We start from the raw sequence: 17,320 nt of genomic DNA on the forward strand, positions 1-17,320 counted from the left end.
ATTAAGTCAAGTTCTTGTTCTTTACCATGCATTTTTCAGTCAATACTCAGCTTACGAGAAAGTAAGTCGAGTGCTTGTGTTTTTACACTCATCAATGTGATTTCCCTGTGTGTGAGGGCATTGGACAGCAAAGGGAGCTCAGTTTCAGCGCAGCGGGGATATGGTATTAGTACTCCATCCGTTCACAAATATAGTTCTGATTCTTTGTGGGAATCGATGTTTTAGTGTGTTTGTTTACTTATTTTCAGTCCATATGTATAAATATCCAAAACATTGTTGACAGAGGGAGTAGTTCCACGGAAAGAAAAATGAGGGAGTAGTTGCCAGGAAAAACATTTTCCAGTGAACTTTTTATCTTGTGGAGGGGTGCCAGCAGTGAACACCTTTCATATTCTTCTCTCTCAGTTTTGTTCCTTGAATCAATCTCTCACCTCTGAAAGCTATGGCGGGGTTGCAGTGCGGCAATGAGCGTGGATTGAGCATTCGAGAAATGGTCAAGGCCTTCTTCTCCATGTCATTCTTTCCTCTCCCCCGTTGCCGCCTCACTTCAAAGCAGATTTGGTATGGGGAGTGGCAAGCTTGATGTGTGTGCCTGCCTTATTTGGCATGACACACTACCGGAATAAGGGGCTATGCCGTCGGCATAGGCCCAAACACTGTCGGGATAGGCATATGCCAACGGCAGCCGTCGGCATAGCACCGTCGGCGTACCTACAGCAGGCCCTCGGCATAGGCGGCTATGCCGACGGTGTCCGTGCAGCCGTTGGCATACTGCCACCGTTAGCAAAATTCTGCATCTGACGGCCGTTGACGGCGTCATCACCTACCAGGTGCGGCCACGTGTCCATGATATGCCGACAACCCTAGCTTAGATACTATCCTGACGGCCTTACCGTCGGCATATTAAGGACATGTGGCAGCTCGTGGATTGTCGGGGTGCATGGCTATGCCGACTGCCCCACCGTCGGCATAGATCGTATATGCGTCGACGGCCTGGCCGTCGGCATATTGGCGCCATGTGTCACCTACTGGGTATGATGCGCAATCTATACCGGCGGTTAGACCGTCAGCCTAGCCGTGTGCCAGGAGTTACCAGTAGCAGCCACCTATCCTCTATGCCGACGGTCACACCGTCGGCATAGAGGACACGTGGCTGCTACTGGTGGCACGACGCCCGTATATGCCGACGGCAAAGCCGTCGCCATAGCTCTATTCAGATTTTTTTTTGCATTTTCTGTTTATCTTCCATTTAAATTGATAGCACATATATAAATATAGGACCACAACAAATTGACGGCACATTCAAATTGACAACACAACACATAAGTCATCATCATGCACACAAGTCATCATCATCATAAACAAGTCATCATCATCATCATGCACACAAGTCATCTAAATAAGCACACAAGTCAAATGAGTGTCATCTAAAGAAGCACACAAGGCTTAAGATCCAAGACCACCACAACCGCCGCCTCCAAGACCGTCACCGCCAAGACCACCACCAGCATCAGCGCCACCGCTAAGACCACCACCAGCAAGACCGGCACCGTCATCAGCGCCACCACCAGCACCACCTTGTCAGACCGGAGTGACTGGCTTCGTGACTCTGGAGTGAAACCATTAGTAGCACCACCACCGTCGAGACCACCAACGGATGATCCACCGGTTCCCTGCATGTTTGAAAAGAGATGGTAAGGGGACATATGATTGTGTTGAATAAATGATAATTAGTGGTTGAATAGTTTGGTGATATACTAACCGGAATCCAGTTGTGTTGTGCCACAAATTCTTCAAACGTAGGCAGCACTGGTTGTGGTCAAGCAGGTGGTCGTGGTGGTGGTTCCATTGTAGGAACTGTGTTGGTCGCCATGGAGTTAAACAGAAGCTGCATGTTAGTTGACCAAGCAAACACGAAGTTCAGAAGAAATAAAATTGCAATATTTACGTTGGTTATAAGTTGGCTAAAGTAACCTCCATCATGCAACGGTTATGGTCCGCGACTGCTGCAACTATGTGGTTCCACTCGAAGAGCTCCTGACTTGCGAACTCAATGTAGGCCTACAATATGACATGATGGAACTCATAAAACATAGCAATACATAAAATAAAGTGAGAAAAAAAGGAAGATAAGAGGGAAAATACTTACAGAGTGTTGCTGGCTAGGACGGATTGTGCAGTGGACGTGCTCGGGCGCGGGTTCGGCCTCGGGTTGGTAGCTCGGAGCCGTGTGTACGAAACAGAAGGAGTGATCACAGCATCCAGAACCGCCTGCCGACCATGATTCTTTGGTCCTATGCTGACCACCGCCCTCTTGTTGGTATTCGCCGTTATGGGGTCAGGTGTGTCAGGATGTAACCTCTGATACAACTCCGTGTAGGCCGCTAGGTTCTCCTTGGTCTTGCCGTAGTACTCACCCTCTTCATCCTTTCGATTACTCCGCACACGGGCGAGCTTCCACGACTCCATGTCTGAGAGTGGCCGCTTCAATTTCTTCTCTTGCACCGCCAAACAGAGCTTAGTCATACATAAGAACAAGACAGTAAATAGATATACCTGTTTTTTCTTGTGGTACCAGTGGTTTTGGTTTCCCTTACCATGTGTTCCGTCGGATCCTCGATTAGCCCGGGTTTTTGCTGCTCTTGGCAGCAAACTCTGCATCCTGGCCGAGCCACAAATCCACCAATCCCGCCCATCCATCACTCTTTCCATAGCACCAAGAAGGACACACCTACATAATGAAAGCATAATAGCATGTCAACATGAAACGGTGAAATTTACCACAAACATCGGAATGAAAAGTCTGTTATACTTACCAACAAGTATTGCTCCCTAATCAAGGTAAGGTTCTGCTTCCGCGCATCTTCCTCGGTCATCTTCTGGCCAAGAGCAAGGTGAAAATAGTGCGAGATGGACACCATGTGCTCCCGTGCATTCGTGCATTAGATGATATTTTCTGAATTTAATTATCATATAGGGGTGGAGCACCCAGGTGCTCCCGTGCATTTCCCTATATTTGGCATACTTTTAAAACTAAAATAATTCCCTAAAGTAAGCCGAGAACCTTCTGGCACACACACGGTTTATGATTTGATCCGTCAACCACCTTTCTGATAGTCACATGATAGAGAACGTTGCCGAGGCTTGACTGTAAGCTAAGGGCTTTTTTCTGTATGCTGAGTTGTTTTTACAAGCCGAGCATTTTTTTCTCACATTCGGCCTATGAGTAATTAAGTCAAGTTCTTGTTCTTTACATTCAGGAAATTAAAATTGTTGTGAATTTCAAAAATGTTTCAACATTTAAAAACATACACAAATTTAAACAATCTTGGTAAATTTCAAACTGCATGAATGTGAAGAAAATCCATCGATTCAAAATTTATAAATGATATTTATATTTATTCATGCTTTTACAAAAAATGTGAACTGTAGAATTTTTTTACGAATATCAATTTCTTCGTTATTTGAAACTTTTCACGGTTTTCAAAATCACAATTTCAAAGAATTTTTTATTAATACGAAAATATGTCCTTAAACTATGTTCCTAAATTTATAGAAAATATCATAACCAAAATAACTTTTATTACATTGAAGTAGACCTTACCTGTTAAGGCTGGTCAGGAAATGGGCATCACATTATTGTATTGGAAACAACCATTCTATTAAAACACATTTCAAAAGGGTTACAAAGATTTAGGAATTCTCATTTTTTGTGAATTTTCATAAATACTCTCAAAAGTTCATAAATATTTTTTAAATTAAAGAGTTTATAAATTTGAATATTCTTCAGAAATATGAAAAAAATTATTTCTATAAAATTTTCACTTCTTTTATATGTTTTCTTGATATTTTAAAATAATAAAAAATTAAAAATGTTCAGAACTTTAGAAAAATTATAATTTGAAAAAGTGTCATGGATATGAAATTATTTTAGTAGATATTTGAAAAATGTTCAAAATTTTGAAGAAAACATTTATGAATTTGGAGAAATGTCCAAGAATCTATATTAAGCTCCTTAATTTGAAAAATATTAATAAGCTAATAATATCCAACAAATAAATGAAAGTAAAAAATAAATATAAATATAAGCAAATATGAAAAATAGTAAAAGAACCGGGATGAGAAAAAAGAAAAGAAAAAAATGAGCGAAACCTTCCGAAAATCTAAAGGACTGGCCTATATGGCCAACCAAATAGCGCTTGTGGGGTCCGAGTTTGCTCCACCACCTCAACGGTATGCATGAAATGTAAAATGACTCCACTAAAAAAACAAACGTAAATTGACCCAATAACTGTTGGGAGAAAAAATAGAATTAATGCCAAAACTGAAAAGTGGTGCGGCAAAGTGTGCGTTGTCCTCTAGTATGTCACGAAAAACAAACCTTTTTAAATCTCTACCTAATAATAAAGCAAGGAGTGCTTCTGCCCGTCCGTCGTTAAAATTACCCTTGGAGTTGTAAATAATTACCCTTGGTTCGTTTTTTTCCTTCTAAAATCACGGACGGCTTTGGTTTATTTAAGGTAAGCCCATGCCATATATCAAAAGCGCTTCAGTGTCGTCGTGGTATTAGCTTCACCCATTTTCGGCCCAGCTACTCTATTTTTATTTTTCCGATATTCGGGCACATTCAAATGTTTTTTTAACTCACAACTTTCAAACCCAGAATCCAAATCTAACATGTCATATACGAAAATCTCTCAAAAAATCGTGTAGATTTCAAATATGCTATTATATTAATCATTTCCAAAGTTTTGTTTACGATACAACCTTAATTAAAAAATGTTCATGATCATTTTTCAATGTTCAAAAACCCAAAAAATGATCGTGAATAGCAAAAGAAGTTCATTGAATCGAAATCGCCAATTCAAAAAAATCATGACTTTTAAACGACAGGTTAAGATTTGTTCACAGATTTATAGAAAATGTTTGTGAATTTGAAAAATGTAGTTTCCTATTTCTATCCAAATGTAATATTTTTTGGGCATCACCGAGGAGTGCTACAAAAAGGCGTAAACATGTAGAAGCAACTAGATAGATATTTCTTTTGTATAATAATAAATTGAAAATACATTGAGTACATTTAAAAAAACAACTTATACTTATTTTATTGCGCAACACAATTTATCATGTTGTTTGTCATGTAGTGTCGTGAAGAATTTAAAGGAATTTGTTGACATCGTCGGGTGTGTGCATGAGGGATGAGATTATTTTTCTCCCGTTGCAACGCACGGGCATGTTTGTTATGTTCTTAAATGTAATCAAACATTTAATTTGCGAGAGCAGCGTTTTGAATCACGACCTCCTCTGCTCCCGGCTATGAACAGTAAAATAAAATAAAAAATCCAAAAAAAAACTTATTTTTGTTGTGGAAGATGTTTGAGTGTGTAATGTCAGTGTCAATTTTCGGTGTGCTTTAACATCTGAGTAGCTCTCAATAAGAAAGACAAATAGTGTGAGTAGTCACTTGACCTTCCATTATAATTGTAAAGAAAAATCCACAAAAGGAAAAAAACATTGACTTCATTTAAGAAAACAAAATATTCGGCAAAAACAGTGTGAATGGTGACTTGTAATTGCAATATTTTTTGTTTTTTTCTGCCCTGAAGTCAACGCTGGTTTTTTAGTCGTTAAAATTTATATACTACTCCCTCCATCTCGATGTATAAGTCATTCGCGTAGTTGTAGGACATCGATTTAAGGAATTAAATATGTGTCATATGTCATGAAAAGTATATCACTAGATTTCTACACGGATATAGTTTCTAAATATATATTTTTTGTCACATATAATACATATTTAGATAGTTAAATTGTCGACCTAGAACTACGTGAATGACTTATGCAATGAGACGGAGGTAGTAGTGCAAAAGAAAGTCATGTTTATTCTAAAAAAATCTTCTAAACTTTTTTGACTTTTTCTAAAAATAGTTGTAGCCTACTAAGGCCTCTTTTGGTTCATAGGATGGATTATCATAGGAATAGGAATTTTATAGGAAATGAGATGACATGTATCTCAAATCCTATGAGTAGGAATAGGAAACGATATGTCATTTGATTGACACCAAAGGAATTTTTCCATTGAGTCTAGGCTCATTTTTATTTTCCTATAAAATGTGGAGGATAGGAACTAATCCTATGTAGGAATAGGAATCCATTGCTATGAACCAAAGGGCTCTAAAGGAAAAAATCCTACAAGAATCATATCCTCTAGAATTTCTATGAAATTCCTTCAAACCAAAGGAGGCCTAAGTATTATACTGGGTTTTTTTTTTGACTTTTTTGACTTCTGAAGAGAAACTGACTCTTGCAGACAAAAGTGCCACATAACCAGACCTATAGCCTACTAAGTACAGTATTATACTTCTCTAAAATACTTGTATAGAACGTGACGGTGGATTAGAGAATGTCATGTACTCTCGAGAAATTAGATTTGGGTCCTGCAAACGACTTTAGAAAACCAAAAGACGCACACAGAGTTGGAGCTCGTCTCATCAAGCAGCGGAACGCCCCCGCCAGCTCGGGCTCCGGGCCCGCCTCGCCCGTGACGTGCGCCGGCGGGTGGTTCCGGTCCGCCCCCTCCGGCAGGAACGCCCTCCACGACCAGTCCGTGCGGCGCATGTTCAGCATCGGCGCCACGCCCTCCAGCCTCAGCTCCGCCTCCGTGCGCTCCTCGCCGCCGAAGCACGGCTGCATCAGGATGATGCCGAAGCAGCGCGAAAGGTCGACCGCCGGGACGGAGATGTCGCCGGCAGGGAGGCCGGTGGAGCTGGATCCGAGGTAGCGGAGCACGTCCACGCAGTCCTCGTAGGCGGCCGGGTAGCGGTGCTCGGGCGCGAGGCGGTAGTTGACGGAGACGACGACGGAGCCCAGCTCGCGGCAAAAGCGACGGCACATGCCGTCCACGAGCGTGGAGGCCGCGGAAGTACACGATGACGGGGAGCGGGGTCGACCCGGCCGCCTCTGCCGTGCGGGAGTAGACCCGCGCCCAAAGGTTTGGGAGGCGTCGACGGTAACATCGGCTGAGCGGACGCCGGATGCGTCCGGGCGCAGCCTCGCGGGCGTCTGCCGGTCGCCGAGGGAGAAGAGCCAGCGGTTGATCGTGCCGTCGCGGCGCTGCGAGAGGTCGAAGGCGGTGTCGAGCGCGAATAGCTGGAGCCTCACTGTCCACGGCAGCGCCGGCCGGGGGCTCTCGTCGGCAGCCGTTTCTTGGTTCTTCGCCTTGGTCTCCATTTCTCCCTTCTCCGGTGCTAAATTAAGCCGGCCGGGAGCAAGTCTTTTTAGACATTTCAAATGAACAACAATATAGGGATGTATCTAGACATATTTTATAATATATATTCATTCATTTTGTTTCGTGTGTAGTCATTTGTTGAAATCTCTAGAAAGACTTACATTTAGGAACGGAGGGAGTAGAAAATTTTGCACGGATCTTCATGTAAAATCTTATGAATATAGGATAGACCGAGACTTGGTCTGATCGACTGAGATTTAGCAATCCCAATTTACTATAAGCTTTTTCTCACTAAAATCGATATACCGTGGATCAATAGATACGGGAATACATCTATTTCCAATAGGAATATAGTTTCAAGCATATTCAAGATGTATTCTTCTAAACAAATTCAAATGATTTATGAAATTCAATATTCCAGTCTTTTAGGTTCCTATGAATATCATTATCCTGGGAAATGGTGTTTGCTTGTGTTTAAAACCCAAGTTTGGTGCTTAAAGTTTTCTCCCTTCTCCCCACGAGTGACTCCAGCAAATAAGGTTTCCCTGCCTCCCGCTGACGTCGCCGCTGATCTGCCTTGCCTCATGCGGTCTTAGGGCCATGGAGGTGCGGTGGATCTAAGCCCTTTCCGATGGAAGGGCTCCTGCTTTGTTTCATGGTGTTTTTTAGTTTGCTTAGGGTTTGTGTCCTATTCAAAAAGGCGAAGCAGTGGCGGTTCACTGAAGATGGAATAAAGTTCTTCCCGCCCAACCCACATCCCAGCGGTGCGTCTAGAAACATAGTCCAAGTCTTCACATACCCTTCCATGCATTGGTTGAGTCTTGTCTTAAAAGTCTTGCCCTTCTACCCATTGGTTGAGACATATGGTCCAGGTCTTCGATTAAGTCATGTCATTTCATCCATTTGTTGGACATTTTTCGCAAAATAAAAATCCATTTCTTGGACATAATATGTTCTATGTCTGATATTAAGACTTGCCCTTCAATGTATTGGTTGATACATACAATTAAAGTCTTTGATTAAGTCTTGTCCTTCTATCCATTTGTCGGGATATAGTATAGCCCAAAGATTTGATTAAGCCTTGCCCTTTTCATGCATTGGCTGATACATATAGTCCAAGTCTTTGGTTAAGTTTTGTCCTTTCATCCTTATGAGGACCGAATCTCAAGGCAAGATTAAGTCAACGACACTTCACTTTCAGCAATAGTAGCCTCTCAACCGTCCCCGCGATGTACACGAAGTATAAAGTTTGAACCTTACCAAGGAAAAAAATCTAGACAATGGATCACAACACTTAAAAGGATTTACATGTGAGAAGCTGTGAATCCACAACAGAAAACTAAACTAACTTCCAAGCAAACATTTCAAGTTTGGAAGCCACAAAGATATAGCCCAGATCTCTCGTTGTAGTGCAGGTACATGTCCTTAATCCTGCATCGAGAGCCCATAATTTTTCAACACCTAAATCCATGAAATCCAGCCGAAGGAAATCATGGCAGAAACATGCGCCGTGGTTTACATCTCCGAGAAGGACTTCTTGGCATTCTTGTGCAGGTTGGACACAGCAATCCTCGCTGCGAGCTGCAGAAGAACCACACAGGCACCTTCCTTCACCTTGCCCTTGGGGAGGAGGGGGGCAACACTTGCAGCGCCACGACAAGGCTTTGCGAACGCCGCCGGCGAGAGCGTGCAACAGAGGGCGTCGAGAGTGGCGGTGGCCTCCGTCTTGGCAAATCCAAACTCAACAGAAACATCCCTTCCGCTCCACAGAATAGATAGAACTCTTTCCCTCATAAGGCAGCCAAAATGCAGTGTTGCACCCTGTAGATTAAACATCATCGTTCTTGGTCTCGGAACAATGTCACGCTCTGCATATTGAATCTTCAGATAAGTACTTGCACTCGTAAGTGCATTCCCTTAGGCCGCATTCAACACCAGCGAAGCATGTGCCTCGGTCTGGAATTGAACAATGACAAAAAATCTTGAGTTTGCAGAGATGTTCTTTGGAGGCCTGAGCTTGACCGCATAGATGTTGCCAGCACAAACAAACAGAGCAGCTCTTCAAACCTGGAGAATAAACCCAGACAAAGCCATAAGAACATAAGCATAGCAATGTAGGCACAGAAACCAGCAAAACACATATGAAACAGAGCCGATTCAACAGATGCAGAGCAACAGAACGGCACCAGAACTATTCCGGGTTCATTATATCAGGCCACCATACATTATATCTAGAGCATCTTTTCCCTGAAATTCACATAAGCTTTTAACTTGCGAGTGCTATGACCCTCTTCCCCACATGCAGAAACCTAAGAAGATGCTGATGAATCAACTTCATACAATGTGCTTTCAGCCAAATTAATAGACATAAGCAGCATAAAGCTTCTAACTACCTCAAACGCAACAATATGATTGTAAGGAAATCTAGAAGAGAGAATAGAACACAACATACCAGCATCATCATTAGCACACAGACTCACATCACATGCATATCTCTGCACCGACCAAAGAAAGAAGGCAAGGAGCAGCACATTACCAGGACTAAGAACCACAACCAGGATGCTAATGGACCACGTTGGCATCAACCATCATTGAGTGCAACAAGGGTCGGCGGAAATTGTCAATCTGAAAATAGAGTGAAAGCATCATTAATCTTGGAATAAAACTAAATATTAGAAAGAAAACATTGTCTATAAAACATAGAAAGAACATGATGATGGTCACCTACAGCTCATACAAAATTAGCGACATCGAGAGACAACAAATTATAACTCAAATTAAATATTTGCACAATTCAAATATCTGCACGAAAATCTACAAGCAAACAAACCTACAACCCCATGGATCTTTCATTGTACAAAGGCATCTCAATATACACTTAGAGCTTGATAATAGAAATGAGTTATTTTAGTCTGCCAAGCATTTTGTGCCTACTGCAATCATGAAGTATACTGTGTAACCAACCTAATTGTTTTCTCATTGTTACCAAGAAGGAAGAACTACCTAAATATCTAAGAGGAGGGCAGTGAGGAGGATGGCTTGGGTACTGATTCAAACTAACAACCGATAGATCGGGTTTCACATTAACATAAAACAACATCACATTTATCATCGAGTGCTAAGCTATCATCATACAAATGCATGTCATTTCTGGTTTGACGTGGACATACTGAATGAAGCAACGGGAAAACATAGAGATCAGAACAGCAGTCCATGTAGCAGACAAAGTCAAAATAGCAACAATTTCGGTCGCTTCTAGGACTATTAGAAGTGGGCCATGCACTTGCAGGTCCTATTGCCATTAAAATAGACCCAGGCTACCCCATGGTAGCACATTTAGAAGGTGCCAAAATCTAAACAGAAATCTGAACATATCTTAACTGAATCAAAATGACTATCCTATACTTGTGAATGCAAATAGAATAGCCAGGAAAACACATCAAGTTACTCAATGGCAGCATGCACACGCATCAAAAGGTGCTGAAACCTAAACCAAAACATAAACATATATTAACCGAACCGATCAAACCTAGCTATCCGATCCAGGCCAACCAATGGCATCACATATATATCGACCGAAATGCATTGGGCCAATGTCGCAAACACAAAAAGTTCATACAGGCTAGAATGAGCTAATAAGAAATCCGAATAGAGGATCAATACACAAGTTTATGATTGTGGATAGGTTTGCGTTGTTTAGAGATGCGGGTTGCAGGCTATATCCATGCCAGGACAGTACCTTGTATGTATAAGACTGAAGGATAATATTTTTAAGAATCTGGATCTAACTTCCATTTACCAAAAATTATAGCATCTATATTGTGTAGAGGGTTCAGATATATATTTGTTCACCAAGCTTCTTTATTATGTCCATCTCTTTTTTTAGTTGCAATATAACACAACGAGCCATTGTTAGTCCGAAACCAGACTGTACGCGAATTTGGGCGCATTAATTTCACAAGCCAGGGAAATAATGTACTTCGCCAAGACGTACCATAGCTTATTCCTCTTATTTCTTTCTTAGACATGCACACAACAAAATTAGAGGAATTTTAGGGAAATAAATGAAAGATTGATGCGAGACAGGAGTGGGCAAGCATATGGGAAACGAGCACTTGCAAGCATATGGGAAACGAGCACTTGCACCGCTAACAAGCCCTGGAGGCTCGGGGTGACATGAGGCGCAGCATCTGGTCGATCACAATGACCATCTGAATTTCAACACCATGTCAGCTTCCTCTGCTCTAACGCCATGGCTTGCGAGCATCGGATGCCACCAAAGCTGATCCCTGCCTACCAGGACACCAAAATTATAATATGAGAAGATAGTATAGGAAGAGGACAAATTTTGGTTAATCATCCCACAATGCTACTAAATTCCTTGGCTCAGTTAAGGTGCTTTTCAACACCATCACGGAACCGGGAGTAAACTGCGCCCATCTCAGCAGCTGCCACACACACTGGTGCCAGCCACGCGACAGCGGCGGTGAGGAGGCCGGCGGCATACTCAAACGTTCAAAGTTGTTCAAAGCTCTTCAGGTTGTCTATCTATCTCAAATTCCTCTCTCTTTTACCAAAAGTTAGACACGGTCGAAAAGTCAAAGAAACAAAATTCTTCTGGTTGTGTATCTCTCAGATTCCTCTAACTTCTTTAAAATTAGATGCGGTCGAGAAGGAAAAGAAATTAACTTTGTGCACTATTTATACACACTGGGAGGAGAAAAATATATGGAAGAAGTAAAACCAATTAGAGTGGCATCTAGGTTTATAAATATACAAAATTGTCGAGCATGAATTTCCCTTTTACACTTTGTCTAGCAGATTAAGTATATAACAAAGCAAACAGTAAATATGTGAGCTCAGTGTCGCTTGTTGGCAAGTAAACGAACGGCAACCAAAACTGAAGATATACATGTTCTGGAGAGGATAGTGGTTGCTTCTGTTTGTTGCTGGCCCTCTTCTGTCCAATGCTACCAATCATATGGTCAGCAACTAAAACAACCATGAATTAAGAAATTAGTTAAATGTAATTAACAACAATAGACTTCACATATGAATCCAAAATGGCAATGAACACGAACCCTAACGGCGCATCACCAGAAAATAATGGAAGGAAGGATGGACGTTCCGGGAGTTACCGGTCCTGGCGCCTTGGGAGGAGGTTGCCTTTCGGAGTCCGTCCTCTTGGTGATGAAGCTGACGCCGATGAAGCTGAGAATGAAATTTTGTCCAACATAGTACAACCTCCTTTAATATTTTTATAGGATTCGATATAGAAGAGGAATTCGGACAAACTATAAGTGTATAAGCATCTACAGAAACTTATCTACAACTTTCATGTTGAAAGTTATTTTTATTCAACCTCTAATAGGCCCTAAACTGGCAAATGAAAAAACTGCGCTCAGGATAATAACTTCCTGGACAACAAATTAAATTGATGGCTGCTCTGAAACTGCCCGGCCAAAAAGCACAAACAAATACTCTTTGGAAAGCTTGAGACCTACACTACAACTTATATTTGGAGACTCTTGAAATTATGGACTGATCAGCCCAGAATTGGCCCAAACATTACTATCCAAAAACACCAATTCCTCTAACTGAACCAAACTATTCCTCTAATTATGTACAGCAGGGGCAGCAGTGCTAAATGCTTTCTTCTCTACAGATTCTTATAGCAACAAAAGCATTTGTGCATAGAAATAAGTGCCTTTCATTGAGCTTTTCAATTCAGCACACATGAGCAATTAACTTTCAAAATCCTAGAATAATAGAGGCATAGGTAGGAAACACCAACCTGCAATAGATGTTGCATAGAGAACTTTTCAGTTCAGCACACATGAGTATTTAACTTGCAAAATCCTAGAATAATAGAGGCATAGGTAGCTGTAGTGAGAAGGAGAGGAAGCACCAACCTGCAATGATGTTGGATAGAGAAAATAAACAAGAACAACTCAGCAGGAGCATATCCGCAAGCCAATGGGGATAACTAAAAGTAGCAATGTGTGAAACATAACAGAGAAAGTCCAATCACTAAGTTTCATAAGAACACAGACCACAAAGGTATATTGTGAGAGATTGATCTTGGCTTACCTTCTGCCAAGGACGACGTCGACGACACCGTTGACGACCGCTTCGCCAGCAGTGCACCAGCGCCGCGCCTGCTTCAGCAGCTGCTCCTCTCATCCCCGGCGGTGCCATAAAGAGAAAAAATGAAAAAGAGGAATCAGGGGAAGAAGCAGAGCAACGAAGAGGAGAAGAGGCAGCGATGGTGAAATAATGAAACAGGAGATGTGGGGATGCAGCCCACACAGGAGCATGGTGGCTAGGGTTTTTAGTTTTTACCTCATACTCTTATCCCTTGGTCAGGCAGCGGTCGATCCAGAAGCACGGCACGCGGCGGCAACGGAGTTCTCCCTCCTCTCCTTCCTTCTCTCTCTCTCCCTCTTATCTTCTCTCTCTCCTGCAGATCGAATCGAGCACCGTCAGCGTCGCCTTTTGCCTGCAGGTCGTCGCCGCCGCAGGAGAGAAAAGTGAAGGGGCAGAGGAGGCGGCTTAGTGGTGAGCAGGGGAGAAGGGGAGGAGGCGGCGATGCAGGGGGGAGTAGGCGGACGCAAGGGAGGAGGAGGCGGCGCAGATGAGGGCAGGGGAGGAGGGGAGCGGGGCTCGAGGGGAGTGGAGGGATTGACTGTTCAGGGATGCGAGGGATTGGTGGCTAGGTTTTCACCATGCACCACGATTCAGCCCCACGACTCTTCCTTTTCTCACCCTGGGCCCGGGAAAATTTGAGGCCCACCCGTCATGCAAAAAATTGAAACAAAGGAGTCACGAATAACCAATGGCTAAGACTTTGACAGCACTGTAAAAATCCTGTCGCTGTGAAATCGAACGGACCAGCTGACTTAGGCCCTGTTCGGAACTTCCTCACTCCGCGGAGTTGGGGAGCTGGGTTTTGGCAGCTCCGGCAAATTAGGCTAAAGTGTGGTCCGCTCCGGGAGCGGAGTTAAAGGAGTGGATAGAAACTGAACGCAGCCTTAGCGATCGCAAGTGCTTCCTGGGCGGGTAGTGTAGCGGTGTTTATATGTTCAATCTGCCTTTTACCTCTCGACAGGCACCAAAAAAAAACCACTTTAACATGCATGCGCCATATATTACCATTGATCCACTTGGTTTAGGTGGACCCCAGCAAAGGGCAACACGTCCCACAGCGATGGACCTACTCCTTGTGCATACGTGCGTAGCTCATCTCATCGATCGCTAAAACTATATACATACTCCCTCCGTCCGAAAATACTTGTCATTAAAATCTAGATGTATTTTAGTTGTAGATACATTCATTTTAATAACAAATAATTCCAGACGAACGGGAGTACATGCTAGAAGAAGTTGCCCGGAGAAGAGAAGATGAGTTCGATCTTCATCACGCCACATCATAGACATATATGATACTTTTGACGCCCAATTACACGAGTTCCAGTTATTAGAGCATCTTCAGCCGCGCCCTCAACAGGCCCCCAGGCCACTTTTTCGGCGCCGGCACCAAAAAAACGCCCCAGTCGCTTCCCAGGACGCCGAAAATCGCCGGTTCGGCCCTTTTTTCCGCCCGGCGGTCACAGGCCGAACCCGGCGCACTGGGGGGCAATTGGGGGCTCCGGCGCAAGGGAAAAGCGCGGCTGGCCCACACCGTCAGGGAAAAGGTCATGATTTTCTTCCCCGACTCGCCTCCCACCCCCGCGCCCTCGGCCGCCACTAGCTATATCCCGGTGCCGCCCGCCCTTCACCGCTAGATAGCCATTCCCCGCCGGAAAAATAGCAGAGCTTCGCCGCGGCAGCCCCTCCAACAGCAGCTGGGCGTTTCCGGGCGCGGAGGGGCAGTTCAGCAGCGGGTACACGCCCACCGGGCGCAAGGTGTTCGGCGATTTGCCTGCCTCGGCGATGGACTCGGATGACGAGGAAGCGCTCGCCGCGCTGCTGGAGGAGGAAGCCAAGGCCGGCGTCCAGGAAGAAGAGCATCTCATGGTGCTCGCCGCCCTCGCCCAGCTGTTGGCGAGCAATGAAAAGCCGCGGCGAGGTGGCTCGGCGTCGGGGCGGGTGAAAGCAAAGAACCGGCATCGTCTCGAAGGCTACTGCATGCTCTACTCCGACTACTTCGCCGATACTCCACTTCACGGCGAGAAAACATTTCGGCGCCGTTATCGGATGAGCCGAAAGCTCTTCCTCAGGATTGTGAATTCCATCAGGGAGTTCGACAACTACTTCAAGTGCAAGATGGATTGCACCGGCGCCCTTGGATTCACCTCCATCCAGAAGTGCACGACAACGATGAGGATGCTTGCATACGGAGCTCCCGGTGATTCACTTGACGACTATGGGCGCATGGCCGAGTCAACCAGCATAGAGTGTTTCTACAAGTTCTGTCGGGCAGTGGTGGCAGTGTTTGGACCGCAATACTTGAGAACACCCAATGCGGAAGACACTGCTCGGATCCTAGCACAGAATGCAGCAAGAGGATTTCGTGGGATGCTTGGAAGCATCGATTGCATGCATTGAAAATGGAAGAATTGCCCATTTGCTTGGCAGGGATGTACAAAAGTTGCATTGGAAATGGAAGAATTCAAAGCCGAGCCACGGCGAACCACGCCGAATATGGGCCTATTCTCGCCCATATGGGCCCTTTATTCACCGAAAGTGGGCCGAAAAGTGGGCCAATTTTGGCGCCTGGGGCGACGCCGCCCCCAGCGCGGATTTAGCGCCGGCTCGCCCCCAGGGGGCGATTTTTATGCGTCCTGGGGGGCCAACGGCTGGAGATGCTCTTACCAACCAAAAGCCCAAACGTAGGCAGGGGCCGGCGGCTCGGCCAGGCTAGTCGACGCAGGAGCCGCAGAGGCCGTAGCCGCCGCTGCAGTTGGGCCCGGTGCCGTCGCAGAGGCGGTCAGCGCCGATGAAGACCTTGGTGTCCCGGCTGCCCCGACGGCCCTTCCTCCTCCTCCCGCCGCCGCAGGTGAAGATGGTCCACGACATGACGGACAACCACAGTATGATGGCGCAGTAGAGCGCCTCCCCGCCGTCCCTCGCGCCCACGAACTCCACCGGCGCCAAAGCCATTCGATCCCGTGCTTGTTTGTGCAGGCTGAGTGTGGAATGTGCGTCTCACAGTGGTGGCGCCGGCTTTATAGCCCCGTGCCGGGGGGCGGTGAGGTAGAACTAGCAGCGTGACGTGACGTTCAGCCGCCACGGACGGAAACGCTCCGTGGAACCGGTCCAGTTTTTCGTGCTGGACCAATCTTCTTTGATTTGATTTGATTTGAAAGGGAGTGCGGGACTAATCAGTGCTACTCCACTAGAGTTTTACAGTATCGAGCGTGCGATTGCTGGCCAAGTCAAGCCCCGTGACTCTCCCTCGACACGCCCGGAAGCGTTTTCCTAGGGTGGCGACAAGGCGATCGGGCGATTTTCCAATCCCTCGAGTCGCGGCTCCATCTTCTACTCCGCTGCCCTCTCTCCCGGGTGTGCTCACTTGGGGTGATCAAGGTGAGACCTGGTGTCCCTAGCTCCCTCGAGATTCCGAACAACCACTATCGTCGAGCCGTCAACGCGCCACTGTCGCTGCTTCCCTATCGAAGCCAGCTTAACCTTGTCGACGATAGCCGGAAATTCTTCATGCACGTGCTCCTAAGGACCTGATGTGCCCTCTCTTCCTGGTGTGCTCGCTTGGGGTGATCAAGGAAGGACCTGATGTCCCTAATGAACCAGATCTATCATCAAAGATCATCGAAACAAAACACCTTAAAGGTAATAGAAATTACATCGAGGTTCCGAGACCACCGAACGACCACTACCGCCGTGAGAACGAGCCGCCGATGCGCCACTGTCGCAGCTCCCCTATCGAAGCTGGCATCATCTTGTCGATGACAACTACAAAGTCTACGTGCACATGCCGCTAAAGACCAACGCCCTAGAGATGTAGTCGTCCTCGTTAAACACTTGAATAGATCTGAAGCATTTGAACCAAATCTCACCACAGGACGAGAAATGCTAACCTCACCGCCGCAAGGCGACGGTAGGAATCTACGCTGAAGCTTCGTCGATTAC

The 17,320-nt window shown here is 45.0% G+C and overlaps 2 protein-coding genes and 1 pseudogene across 33 annotated transcripts; all 3 read right to left on the reverse strand.

The window, feature by feature from the left end:
* Positions 1-6,396: 6,396 nt before the first annotated feature.
* On the reverse strand, positions 6,397-7,230 carry LOC123169310 (probable carboxylesterase 18; annotated as a pseudogene).
* A 1,200-nt stretch (positions 7,231-8,430) lies between these two features.
* Positions 8,431-13,918, reverse strand: LOC123169311 (uncharacterized). 32 transcript variants are annotated; one of them, XR_006484743.1, is made up of 7 exons: positions 13,574-13,918; positions 13,322-13,401; positions 13,144-13,217; positions 12,313-12,442; positions 12,144-12,223; positions 9,768-11,520; positions 8,431-9,298 (listed from the first exon to the last, which is right to left on the reverse strand). XR_006484743.1 is itself a non-coding variant. In XM_044587149.1 (4 exons), exons 1-4 carry the CDS (start codon positions 13,427-13,429, stop codon positions 12,054-12,056), a joined length of 375 nt encoding a protein of 124 aa, XP_044443084.1. In that variant the 5' UTR covers positions 13,430-13,567; the 3' UTR covers positions 11,533-12,053. The 32 variants fall into 32 exon arrangements, 2 of the variants coding, with proteins under 2 accessions (XP_044443084.1, XP_044443085.1); XR_006484742.1 differs by having other exon boundaries at positions 9,768-11,524; XR_006484732.1 differs by lacking the exon at positions 13,144-13,217 and adding an exon at positions 13,026-13,049 and having other exon boundaries at positions 8,432-9,298; positions 9,768-11,524; positions 12,370-12,442.
* Positions 13,919-15,935: 2,017 nt separating this feature from the next.
* LOC123164517 (uncharacterized) lies at positions 15,936-16,333 on the reverse strand. Its single transcript, XM_044582026.1, has one exon. The coding sequence runs from the start codon at positions 16,331-16,333 to the stop codon at positions 16,091-16,093; it is 243 nt and encodes an 80-aa protein (XP_044437961.1). The 3' UTR covers positions 15,936-16,090.
* Between the last annotated feature and the right edge of the window lie 987 nt (positions 16,334-17,320).

The sequence above is a fragment of the Triticum aestivum genome, chromosome 7D, assembly GCF_018294505.1.
Source record: "Triticum aestivum cultivar Chinese Spring chromosome 7D, IWGSC CS RefSeq v2.1, whole genome shotgun sequence".
NCBI lineage: Eukaryota > Viridiplantae > Streptophyta > Magnoliopsida > Poales > Poaceae > Triticum > Triticum aestivum.

Coding starts and splice junctions, on each gene's coding strand:
- LOC123164517 (XM_044582026.1), bottom strand. CDS start 16,333: ATGGCTTTGGCGCCGGTGGAGTTCGTGGGCGCGAGGGACGGCGGGGAG.
- LOC123169311 (XM_044587149.1), bottom strand. CDS start 13,429: ATGGCACCGCCGGGGATGAGAGGAGCAGCTGCTGAAGCAGGCGCGGCG. Junction 12,443..13,025: donor CTATGCAACATCTATTGCAG/GTTGGTGTTTCC, acceptor TTTCATTCTCAG/CTTCATCGGCGTCAGCTTCA. Junction 12,224..12,369: donor CTCCCAAGGCGCCAGGACCG/GTAACTCCCGGA, acceptor TGGTTGTTTTAG/TTGCTGACCATATGATTGGT.